The sequence below is a fragment of the Numenius arquata genome, chromosome 14, assembly GCF_964106895.1.
Source record: "Numenius arquata chromosome 14, bNumArq3.hap1.1, whole genome shotgun sequence".
Lineage (NCBI taxonomy): Eukaryota > Metazoa > Chordata > Aves > Charadriiformes > Scolopacidae > Numenius > Numenius arquata.
The window spans coordinates 9,339,019-9,349,892 of NC_133589.1; the positions used below are offsets into that span (position 1 = coordinate 9,339,019).

The 10,874-nt window shown below is 43.4% G+C and overlaps 1 protein-coding gene across 1 annotated transcript; it reads left to right on the top strand.

Moving 5' to 3' along the window:
• The first annotated feature begins 101 nt into the window (after positions 1–101).
• Positions 102–4,068, top strand: COQ7 (coenzyme Q7, hydroxylase). The gene is made up of 6 exons (XM_074158353.1): positions 102–210; positions 390–589; positions 986–1,100; positions 1,211–1,350; positions 2,314–2,382; positions 3,105–4,068. The coding sequence occupies exons 1-6, from the start codon at positions 144–146 to the stop codon at positions 3,180–3,182; spliced, it is 669 nt and encodes a 222-aa protein (XP_074014454.1). The 5' UTR covers positions 102–143; the 3' UTR covers positions 3,183–4,068.
• Positions 4,069–10,874: the final 6,806 nt, after the last annotated feature.

Sequence of the window (10,874 nt, forward strand, 5' to 3'; positions counted from 1 at the left end):
TGTCCAATCTCTTCCGACTGGGGAGCCAATCGGAATCGTGATAGGGCGGGATGGTGGCGGGGGGGCGGGCCGGCGCGGAGGCGGCCCCCGGTGATGACGTTGCTGTGGCGCGACGCGGCGGAGGAGGTGTCGGGGTCAGCGGGATGGAGGTGGCCGCCGCGGCCGTGCGGCGCTCGCTGGGGCAGGGCCGGCCCCTCCGCTGCGGGCTGGGTAGGGGCTGGGGCCGGCTTCCGCGCCTGCCCACCCCTCACCTGTTGGGGCGCCTTCCGGAACGACGGCGGCGGCGGGCCTCGCACTGCCCGGGGCCGCCTCACAGCGCCCGGGGCCGCCTCAGGCCGCACAGCGGCTGGGCGGCGGCGGAGCTCGCGTCACCTTTGTCTCTCCGGCAGGTCTCCGGGGGAGGTGGCCTGTCCCCGCCGGAGGGGTGTCCCTCAGGCGCTGCAGCACGCGGGTGAGCCTGGAGGACGTCAACAGGCCCGTCATAGACCGCATCATCCGGGTGGACCACGCCGGGGAGTACGGGGCTAACCGCATCTATGCGGGGCAAATGGCCGTCCTGGGTAGATCGAGCGTGGGACCGGTTATCCAGGTTAGCGGACCCGCAAGCGATCGCTGTGTTTCTGCTTAATTTGCACTTGATTAACAATGCTCGAATGAAATTGGTAGCTGTGCATCTCTTTCTAAACGCCTTTAAACGGGTGGGTTTATAAAGAGTGGTGGGATGGCTTGGTAAGGGAGTTACCAGTACTGCAACTGCTGCTGTATTGTCACCAAAACTTTTATTTTGCGAATGGTTTTTGCCCGTTTATAACTATCCTCATCTACCCTTCTTTAACGTTACCTCTTTGTGATGGGAATAGTGTTACCTTTGCAGCCAAAGCGTGAGTGGCCTGAGCTGGTTTGCTTTTCTTTGTGTTTGTTAGTTTTATTGAAAATGTTTAATTTTTCTGGTTTTATACTTTACTATGATCTGATTCTTTTGCAGCAAATGTGGAATCAAGAAAAAGACCACCTGAAAAAGTTCAATGAATTAATGGTTGCATACAGAGTTCGACCTACTGTTTTACTGCCATTTTGGAATGTAGCAGGTTTTGTTTTAGGTGAGTTTCTGTTAATTACTACTCTTGTTGTTTTGTGAAGTCTTCAAACATAAGTTATTTGTATTGCTTCGAATTTCATTGTTTGTATATGTTTGGTGCCACAATCACAGGGGCTGGAAGCGCTTTGCTTGGAAAGAAAGGTGCAATGGCCTGCACGGTGGCAGTGGAAGAGAGTATATCCGATCACTACAATAGCCAGATCCGAACTCTTATGGAAGAAGATCCAGAAAAATACAAAGAACTCTTGCAGGTATTTAACTGTGACTTAAAAAGTAGCTTAACACTTTCATTGAATTATCTAATGTGATTTTAGTCTTTTAAAATAATATGCTCTTAGATTTACAGTAGATCTCTTTTTGTTCTATCACTTAGAATGCTGAAAGCACCAGAAACTTTAGGTTAAAAGGATGTTTTTTCCTTCAGCAGCACTAAATTGATCAAGCACCAAAATTAAAATGTATGTTGGATTAGTTTCAGCGTGCTTTCAGTAATTCAGCATTTCCCTTTTGATTGGGAGAACTATGCTTTAATTTTGATTACTTCTAATTGAGAGGAAGGGTTTAGAGGGGAAACAAAAGGAGAAAATATGATTGTGTAGTAACGTTTTGGTTATACTGGATATGATTATATAGTTCTAGTCTTAAATACTGGTCAGAGCATGTAAGGAGCTAATGTTTATTAGCTCTGCAAGAAAATTATTTCCAAAGTATTTTAGGCGTCAAATTGGGACGCATTCCTGTAAAGTGCTTGTCAGAGACTGACGAGAAAAATGGTGTTATTTAGAGTATGCTAGAATGGACAAAAGCCCTGTTGGTTTACAGGGAAAGATCCTTACTGATTATCTGCAAGGCAGGGACCTTAATTTCCTTATTTAAATTGTCAGAATAATTTGTATTTGGGGAACTAATTATTGTTATGAGTTACTATGATTATAGGTTTTCTTTAAACAGTGAAAAGATAGTGATATATTAAACAGCAGCTTAGTTTTTTAAAGGCTTTTTTTGAGAATATTAAAAGAACTTTAGATTTGGGGAATGCTGTAAATTATTCCCTTCTTCCTGAATTGGGGATTTAAATTGTTGAGAAGCTTTCCAGACCTGGGCCTCAGATGCCTGTCCTGGTGCATGCAATGGTCAAAAGCATATAGTTTTGTATACTAGCTGCCTTGATTTCTCTGCCAAGCAGACTTACTAATTAACTGCAACTTTTAAAGGTGATAAAGCAATTTCGGGATGATGAGCGGGAGCACCATGACATTGGGCTTGAGCATGATGCGGAAGCAGTAAGTGCAATGATAACTAATTGGCACAGCGGTGAGGATGTAGATGTGATATTCCTATCTTCCTTACCCAGGGACTGTGATGTAGTTCTTAGTTTGAGACACAGAAAATAAGGCACTTGATATTCTTTCCCAAAGATGAATATAAGAAAACACTGCATATTATAGCGTTCATTTTTCTATAACAGAATTGAATCTATTGCAACTCGTGTCAAGTGTTAAAATTGATTGTTTTTTTCCGGAGAGGTGTCCTCTGCCCAGTTCTTAATTTTATTTTAAGTTTAGATTAAATATTTTTGAAGAGAAGGCTAATAAGTGCTGTCCATACAGCTGGGAACTTGAGGCATCATATTGGTAGACGAACACAACCATGTTAAGAAATGTGAAATACTGAACCACATTCTGTGCTCCCTTGAATAGCGCAGGAGGGATGTGTGACCTCTCCTTTTTCTCTCTTGACTTACATTTGCGACGATGATTGTTTTGGATTTAGTTTTCTCTGGGGTAGATAAGACTATATATACAGGCCTTTTTGGTGGTGGTGGGTTTTGTTTGTTGTGGTTTTTGCTTTGTTTGTTTTTGGGGGTTGTTTTTTGGGTTTCGTCTTTTTTTTTTTTTTTTTTTTTTTTTTTTTTTTTAGATAATGCTGACTATTTCTTACCACAATCTAGTTGAAACAAAACACTTCATCAGATGCATTTAATCCTTTATTCTTTGTTTTACAGGCACCAGCATATTCAGTTTTGAAGACAGCTATACAACTTGGATGCAAAGCTGCAATATTTTTATCAGAAAGAATTTAGTGATATTTTCAATAATGTTTGTGGCAATAACCTGTGACACAAAAGTTTATGGAAATTGCTAAAGATTAATAGTTATTTTAAAATTTTTTTCACTGAGCATCCGATTCAGCCATCCTTTGTCATATTGAGTTCAAAAACTATCTATATTAAAGTCAGTTGAGCTAAATGTGAGTAAAGATGGCAGAGTTGGGTCCGTATGAACTAAACCTCCTTATTCAGAGACTGTTCACAAGGTGGCAGCAAAATATGTATGTATATACATGATTTATATATATAATGTGTGTATGTATAAACACACACAAATACGTTCTCTGTTGCCTTCACATTTATATGTACTTGAAATAAGCTGGAGCTCATCAGCTCATTTTAAAATGGTTAATACTGATTAAGTAGGATATTTTTGAATTCTATTTTCAGGGTAAGTAAATGAAGTACTAATAAGTGTTTCTGTTCAGTTTGTTTTGAATAAAAATCGGTATTACAGGACTTTCATTTCAAGACTTGTTTGTGGTTTTGGGGTTTGTTTTTTTCAGGCTCAATTCTAAATTCTTTATTTAAGTAGAAATTTTCTTCCTTTGGGTTTTGTTTTGGGGGGGGTTTGTGGATGTGTGGGGTTTTTTCGGGTTTTGTTTGTTGTGGTTTTTTTTGTTCTGAATGTGTAAGGAATTGATCCCTGATCTAGAGCAAGTGGAGAGAGGAACTTGAAGCACCTGTGGAATTGGACTTAATATTCTGTTAGAGATTTCAAATTTAGCTTACTTTGCTTCTAGTCTTCAGTGGCTCTTGAATAGAGACGCTCTTGCTGTCTTCATGTTTGAACAAATTCCCCGCACTTCTGCTGGCATCCTGGCATGGAGCAATAGAAATAAAAAAGACAAAATTGGGCATGTCTGGTCTGTTCAATACTAATCGGAGATGATAAAAGGACAGCAATGGAATTAGAGTGTCTTAAACTGGCGCAAGGTGGATGAAAGGGATTTTGTGCAATGTTGCATCTGCTGTTCTTTCTGTCTTAAGAACTTCCTGACCATTGTTTTCCCATTGCATCATTAATTAAGTAGGATAACTTTCCAAATGCATATGGATAATATAGAAGATGCTGATATTTTGATACAAACATTTAAAAGTCCCTGTAGAGACTTCCATTTTTATAGCTGAGAAGCGTGATCTTTTGACTATATGTGGCAAGGGAGGGAAACCCTATGAATGAAATCGTGGGTCACATAGAAAGCACATCTCCATCCTTTTCCCCTTATATCCATGCTTCTAAAATTAAGGGGAGATGCAGCTTGTTTAACTGCCATAAGCAAACACATTCTTTTTCCCAGTTTTACAGGTTTTCCAGTTTCAAAAGGTTTGTGGGTTTGGTTTTGTTTGGTTGTGTTTTTTTTCTTAATAAGAGTAGGTAAGCTTGGCAGGTCAGGGAGCAGAATTTCTTGCATCTTGTTTTCTGGTTAAAAGCCATGATGTATTAGAAGTCAGTATTTCTTAGCCCAAGCAATGGGGCGTAATTAATTGAACAGGTCAGCTATGGTTGTGGGATGTAATGGCTATAAACCTAGTTGAAAAGGAAAGAATTGGAAACCAAGAAATAACCAGTAGCAAGTGTTCCCTGTTATTGTCGAGGAATGGGGCTGGCATTGCCAATCTTGACTTTTCCCTTATATGGCAAAGCTATACAGTTATATTGAGGCTTGTTAAGTAATTTGACAAGTTTTGCTGTTTGCTGGTTCCAGTATGTTGTGCTGGCCAAATGCTCTGTACTGACTTTGTAGCTGCTTTGAGACCAGAGGTAAGAAGTGCGGAGTTTCCACCAGGAATCCAAGAGCCGTGGGAGCATCTCAAATCCAAGCATCTGGGAGCTTGGGGAGGCTTCAGACAGCTTTTAACCCCGGTACAGCTGAGTCTACCTTTTTTGAGTAGTGTTTAGTTGTTAGTGTTTGTAGGTACTGATTACTGTGTAATTTGACATGAAAGACCTCTTAAAGAGGATTATTTTCCTTTATTTTGTGAAGGAGCTTACACTGAAAGCTAAATCTTAGTATAGAAACTCCTGTACGATTTATTGTGACTGACACTTAGTACGTTCTTTAAGAATAATTTCTCTCACACCATTGCAAGTCTGGCCTGGTTATAGTCAAACTCCTGATGCTATTTACGTTGTCCAAATAAAGCAGCGTTTGGTTCTCTATCCGTGACTGGCTTGCACACCCACTGGAATAACTTGACTCGAGACACTCAAAAGCGAAATGACAGATTTCTCAGGGACTGTGTAATCAGAAGATAGCTCTAAGGGATTCTCATTTTACTTGTCTCAGCCCCAGCCAGTTGTGAGCAGATGCGTGTAAACTGGAGTTCACTAAAGGTATGTCATATTTAACACAATATGTTCCCGAACTTGATCAAAGTTACATCTAGCAGATTTCTCGCCTTAATTTCTCTAAAGCATTTGATATGCTAGCATGTGGAAAATTCACAGGTAATTTGGAGAAGAGAGGAATTGGCACAAAATAATGGTTAATTAGAGTGGCTAAAGGGGTAACAAGCGGCGTTGAAAGAACATACAGTGCAGTTGTGTAAGTCACAGACTTAAATAATTGAGTAAAAAGAGGGAAAAAGATTGCTTGATTGTCCATTGTAAAATCTGTAATAAACAGGCAGCATCTTTTGTAAGACCATTATTAGAACCAGGGAGGGAGGGGCACACAATGTTTTGACTCGAATCTGGAAGTTGCGCACCCATTTGTACAATGGGCCTGTGATAGAAACTGGAAACGGAGCCCAGGAGTTTCCTGGTCTCTGTGCTATTACGTCAGGGTTGAACACTGGACAAGACAGCCACGGGGCTTTCCTAGAGAGAGGGCACTCAGCTGGAACCTCCTATTTTCCAGGGCAGTGGTTACCGGGGAGTCTCTGAAGATGTTCTGCGGTGGTGGTCGACAGTTGTGGGATTTGCTGCTGGCACAGAGAAGTGTTCATGTGATCCTTCATCCAAGATGTGGGTGGCCTCCAAGACCATCACACACTGCTCGCTCGAGGCAAGAATGTTTGAGAGACAAATCTCATTTTTAATGCGTTTAGTTTGGCCAAAGGCTGGGAACATCAAATACCAGGAAATCATCGTATGAGGTCAGTGTGTTTGGCCATATCTGCAGTAACTGAGTGAAAGCGCTCACAGCGAGTTCTTTGTCCTCAGCAGCTGAAAACACCCTGCACATTTGAGTAGGCTGTCAGACAGTCACACTGTCTCTCGCTGCGAGCATAAAATATCAGTCGGGAGAACAATTCTGCTTTATGCTCCTGATCAGGATTTGTTCCTTCTTTTTTCTGGAGCAGTATATTTACACCCATCTGTTAAAGCGTGGGTGAGTCCTGGCACTTCCAATGGCTAAGCGTTTCCCTGCTCACTGGTGGTTGCTCTTTGTTTTTGTTGTTTTACATAGAAAATGGAGTTGCTTTTCATTTTCCTCATGCAAAAGGGATGTGTTCTTGTTTAAAAACCTGTTTCAGATTTTGAAAGACTACACAAGATGGTAGGAAGTTACAAAAGGTCTAGAAATGCTCGAGTGCTGTACAGAACTTCTGTTGTACAGCTGCTGCAAGGCTGTAGTTTCTTTTTATGTATTATTTTCAGGCAGAACTAAAGCTGATTAATGTCAGCCATCCTGGCAGGGGTTAATGGCAGGCAGGGGCCAAAGTATATAGCTTATACAAGTCTGTTATCGTAGCGATGCGGGATGAACTCTGGTCTTGTTGACAGAGGAAAAGGAACTTGGATCAGACAGCAGGGAGGCTGTGAAATGCTGCATTTTCAGAATAGGGAGTGAGGAAGATGAGAGGATCTTCACTGTGCCTTTGGGTGTTGGGCTCTCTTCTGAACCTGAGGATAAGCAGGGTACTGTAACATGCAGTGGGATGAAATCCTTCCCCTCAGAGTAATGATGGTGTGTCTAGCTCCTGTCATAGTCAAGGGCTTGATCCTAATTTTCTCCTCCAGAAGGAGAGAGTGTATCATTTTTTGGGAAGGAGAAGCAGAGGGTATCCGCCCTGTGTGTCTAGGGGCCACAGGGCTGTTATCTACTCCTTGATCAGTGTCTCACCTTTCGCTGTTTTCTCCTGCAATCAGTGCTGGGGAGGATCTGGCCCCTATTCTCCAAAGCTGCTCCGAATTGGAGATAAAGATAATGATGGTGCTTGGAGGCCAGATGGTGTGGTCCATGTGCTGAGATTTCAGGGCATCTCCTGATGCTCTGACAGCTCTGAAGCAGGATCTCTGCACTTGCAGGCTGCTGGCTTGGGAGGAGGAAAACCCAGTGAAGGAAAGCAAACCGGCAACGGCAGTTCTGTCTCACGAAGCAAGAAGGGTGGTTATGAAAATTCAAAGCAGCTCTGAAGACCTGTGGCCCATCCATAGCAACTCTGGAAAGCTAGCAGGGTGGCAAGGTGCCCATGATGCCACAGCAGTGTAGGTCTGGATGTGCCAGGATGTGTTTCAGCCTGGCTGCCGCAGCTAGGCCAGAAAAAAATCAAATCCCCATGGCTGTGATTCATGTGGTGATGCTGACATAAGCGGAATGGACTTATGCCACAAGTTATGTAAAACAGGACTCATAAGATCGTTTGGCAGAGAGCTGAATCATTGTCTGAAATGATAAATAATACAGATAGAAGAAATATCAGATATAGTGAGCTTGATCTTTGTCTGGAGTAAATCTGTGTGGCTCACTTGAGCATAATAAAGCTAGGCTTGCTACAGATCAACTGAGGATAGGCTATACAATTCCTGTGCTGGGGGTGATGTAGATTGTACCTCCCTGTTTTTACTTAACATGTAAGGGGTTACTTAACCTGTACAGTCCCTCGTGTCAGCCTAGTTTCTTGACTTAAGGGAAGATACCGCTTCAAATGGGTGCCAGTCATTTTTTGTCACCAGCTTTAAAGTTGTGGCTTGTCACTTGCATTGAATTCCGCACATATTTTTTACATAAGTAAAAAAAAAATATACTGGGCTGTTTAAAGGATGAATGTATGTGATAAGGGAGGAGATTGTGAAAAGTTACCATTTTTCTATTTGCTAATTCAGTTTCCCCAGGCTGGCCGAGATGAAAAATCTGAATGACAGCAGCCTTGCAGTTGAACTCCCAGCTAGAGCAGCAGAACTTGCATTGAAGAAAGCTTGTTGATACTTACAATTAGAACTGAGGGGCTGATCTGGTGTTGAGTAAGTGAACTGACAGTTAATTGGAACAGGTTCAGTGAGTAACAGTTCTTTAAAACGACTGCATTAGAAGGAAACTTCAGGTCATTGTCGTTAGATGCTTTCAATAAACGCAGCCTCCTGTTGACTTGAGGTGTTTTTGAGAAGTATCACCTTATATTACAGTGTTACAGAGTAGAACCCAAATCTAAGCAGACCAGAGAATGGTACCTCTTTGAGTCCAGTAATACAGATTATGGCAGCAACAGCGTTTCATCCTGTTAAGATGCATATTAACATACCTATGCTAATCTTAAAAAAGATTTTATTTTTTTTTTGGTACTAAATATCTTTGTTTTGAAAAGTAGGGCCATAGCCCTGCCTTTACATGTGCTGCTTCTTAACTTGTAGTAGATGATGTTCTGATGGAAGTCCAGGAATCATGCTATGTTGCTTGGAAGGGAGCTCTGGAGGTCACCTCATCCAGCCTCCTGCTGGAGGCAGGACTGCGGCCAGCACTAAAGCAGGTCAGCCCTGATTTTGTCTAGCTAGGTGATGAAAATCTCCAAGGACAGAAATCCCACAGTCTCTATGGGCACCTTTTTTCAGCATTGCATTACCCTAGTAGTGATGCTTTTTATTTTTTCTCTGCCCCAATGTCCATTCTAAACCTTCTGAGAATGTGGCTGCTGCTGCTTGTTACGCCATGTGGTGCCACAGAGAAGAGTTTGGCTCCACTATCTTGGTAAATACTCTTTGAGTAGTTTTAGGCAACTAAGATCACCCTGTTCTTACCTCCCCAGTGTACGTGTCCTTCACCGAGCCCTCTGCTGAAGAGCTGCCTGGGAGGTGGCGAGGCGGTGGGAAACGGGGCACGGTATGGGGTGGACATCTCTCCTCCTCTGCATGGCTGCATCCTTCCTGTTGTGTTTCCACTGCAGTCACGGCTGTCACAGCAAAAGGTGCCTGCGGGCAGGACTGTGTCCCCAGGGAGGAGGGTGCCAAGCTGAAGCTCTCCTTGCAATGCCTGCCTCCTGAACTGGCACAGAGAAAAGTAAGAGATGCATCTAGCGACCACCTTGACAGTCTCATTACTTGTTTTAGGCTCCAGGCTTCATGTGAACGCCTGAAGCGGTCTTCTTTCCCTGCAGGTATTTTCTACCCAACTGTTTGCATGTCAATGATTTGTTTTTTAGTGTTACCCATGCCTAGGACAGATTGATTTGATGGTACAGATGGACATGTGCAGACTGAGGTATTCATGAAAGCAAGTTGTACGCACATGGTGGGTGTTTTTCCTATTTAAAATATATTTTCTGGACTGCAGGATAAAAAGATTATTTCTGGCACTAAGAAGTGCTTTTCTGTTTTCTTTGCGGCTGCTGGCCAGCCACCTGCCAGGGACTGCTCAGGTCAGAGCGGAGGCAGCAGCGGGTGAGGGGGACTTGAATTTTTTTGCAGTGCATTTTGAAGGCAAGCTCTGCCAGCCGCATTTGAGCGAGCTGTCTGAGTTTCTCCCAAGTCTGTGGTTTGAGGGCAGTGGTATAGTCAGAGACTAACTGTGTATGCAAATGGCTAAAACACTTAGTGGAGAGAAGAGCATTTGCTTCTAGGAGAAGACAGTCATGCAGTGCCAAGGCAGATGACTCGATCATGTTGATCTTTGTTGCTACCTCTGGATTAAAGTAAATTTCCTCTTTAAACAGCAGCCTATGTCTGATTTAAAGCTGTCTGTCACCTTCCAGATAGATTGTTTCCTCCCTCCTTGGGGGCAGAGATGTACTCCAGAGCTGGCACCCAGCTTCTGAGGTGGGAAAACACACACCGGTTGCTTTCCCAGGGCTAGTGCCCGAATGCCAGAACACAGTGGGGTCTCTGCTCTGTGGGTGTATCGTCCCGTGTCTCCCAGCACCGACGGCTGCGGGTCCAGGGGCAGGCGCAGCAGGGTCCCGCTCTCCTCTTGGGAGTGACCTTACCGTGTTTAACCAATGTCTGTTCTCCACTAGCCCACAGCATTCCCGTGAGAAAGGGGCTTTGCTTTAGGGCTGGATTAAGGGAAGGCTACCGGGTGCAAATCTACTAGAGATGGAAGTTTATGCTTAGCTCTAAGCCCAAGAGCAACAGGGATAATTGGATGCTCCAGGCTAAACGTGTTCTGAGGCTTTAGGGACTTGCCTGTGGCCACCTAGCAAGTCTGTGGCAGAAATACACTGGAAATACAATTTGAGAAGAGTTGAACCTCCCGGGTGTCTGCACTAACCGTACAGCGCTCCTGGTATCTGGAGAAAATGTGCAGACTTCCCTGCTTTCAAGTGTTTTTATCCAGCAAAAGAATAGCAGCAGGACTTAAAATCACTGTTGAGATTGTTCTGCAAGTATAGCTTAATGGCTCAGTTCCAGCCCTGACCTGGAAAGCTAACTGCTGGTGACAGATGAGGAGCTGCCTTCCACATCTCAACTTGTCAGCCCTCATTGTTCAGACTTTGGCAGGAAAA

Coding starts and splice junctions, on each gene's coding strand:
- COQ7 (XM_074158353.1), top strand. CDS start 144: ATGGAGGTGGCCGCCGCGGCCGTGCGGCGCTCGCTGGGGCAGGGCCGG. Junction 590..985: donor GCGTGGGACCGGTTATCCAG/GTTAGCGGACCC, acceptor ATTCTTTTGCAG/CAAATGTGGAATCAAGAAAA. Junction 1,351..2,313: donor AATACAAAGAACTCTTGCAG/GTATTTAACTGT, acceptor CAACTTTTAAAG/GTGATAAAGCAATTTCGGGA.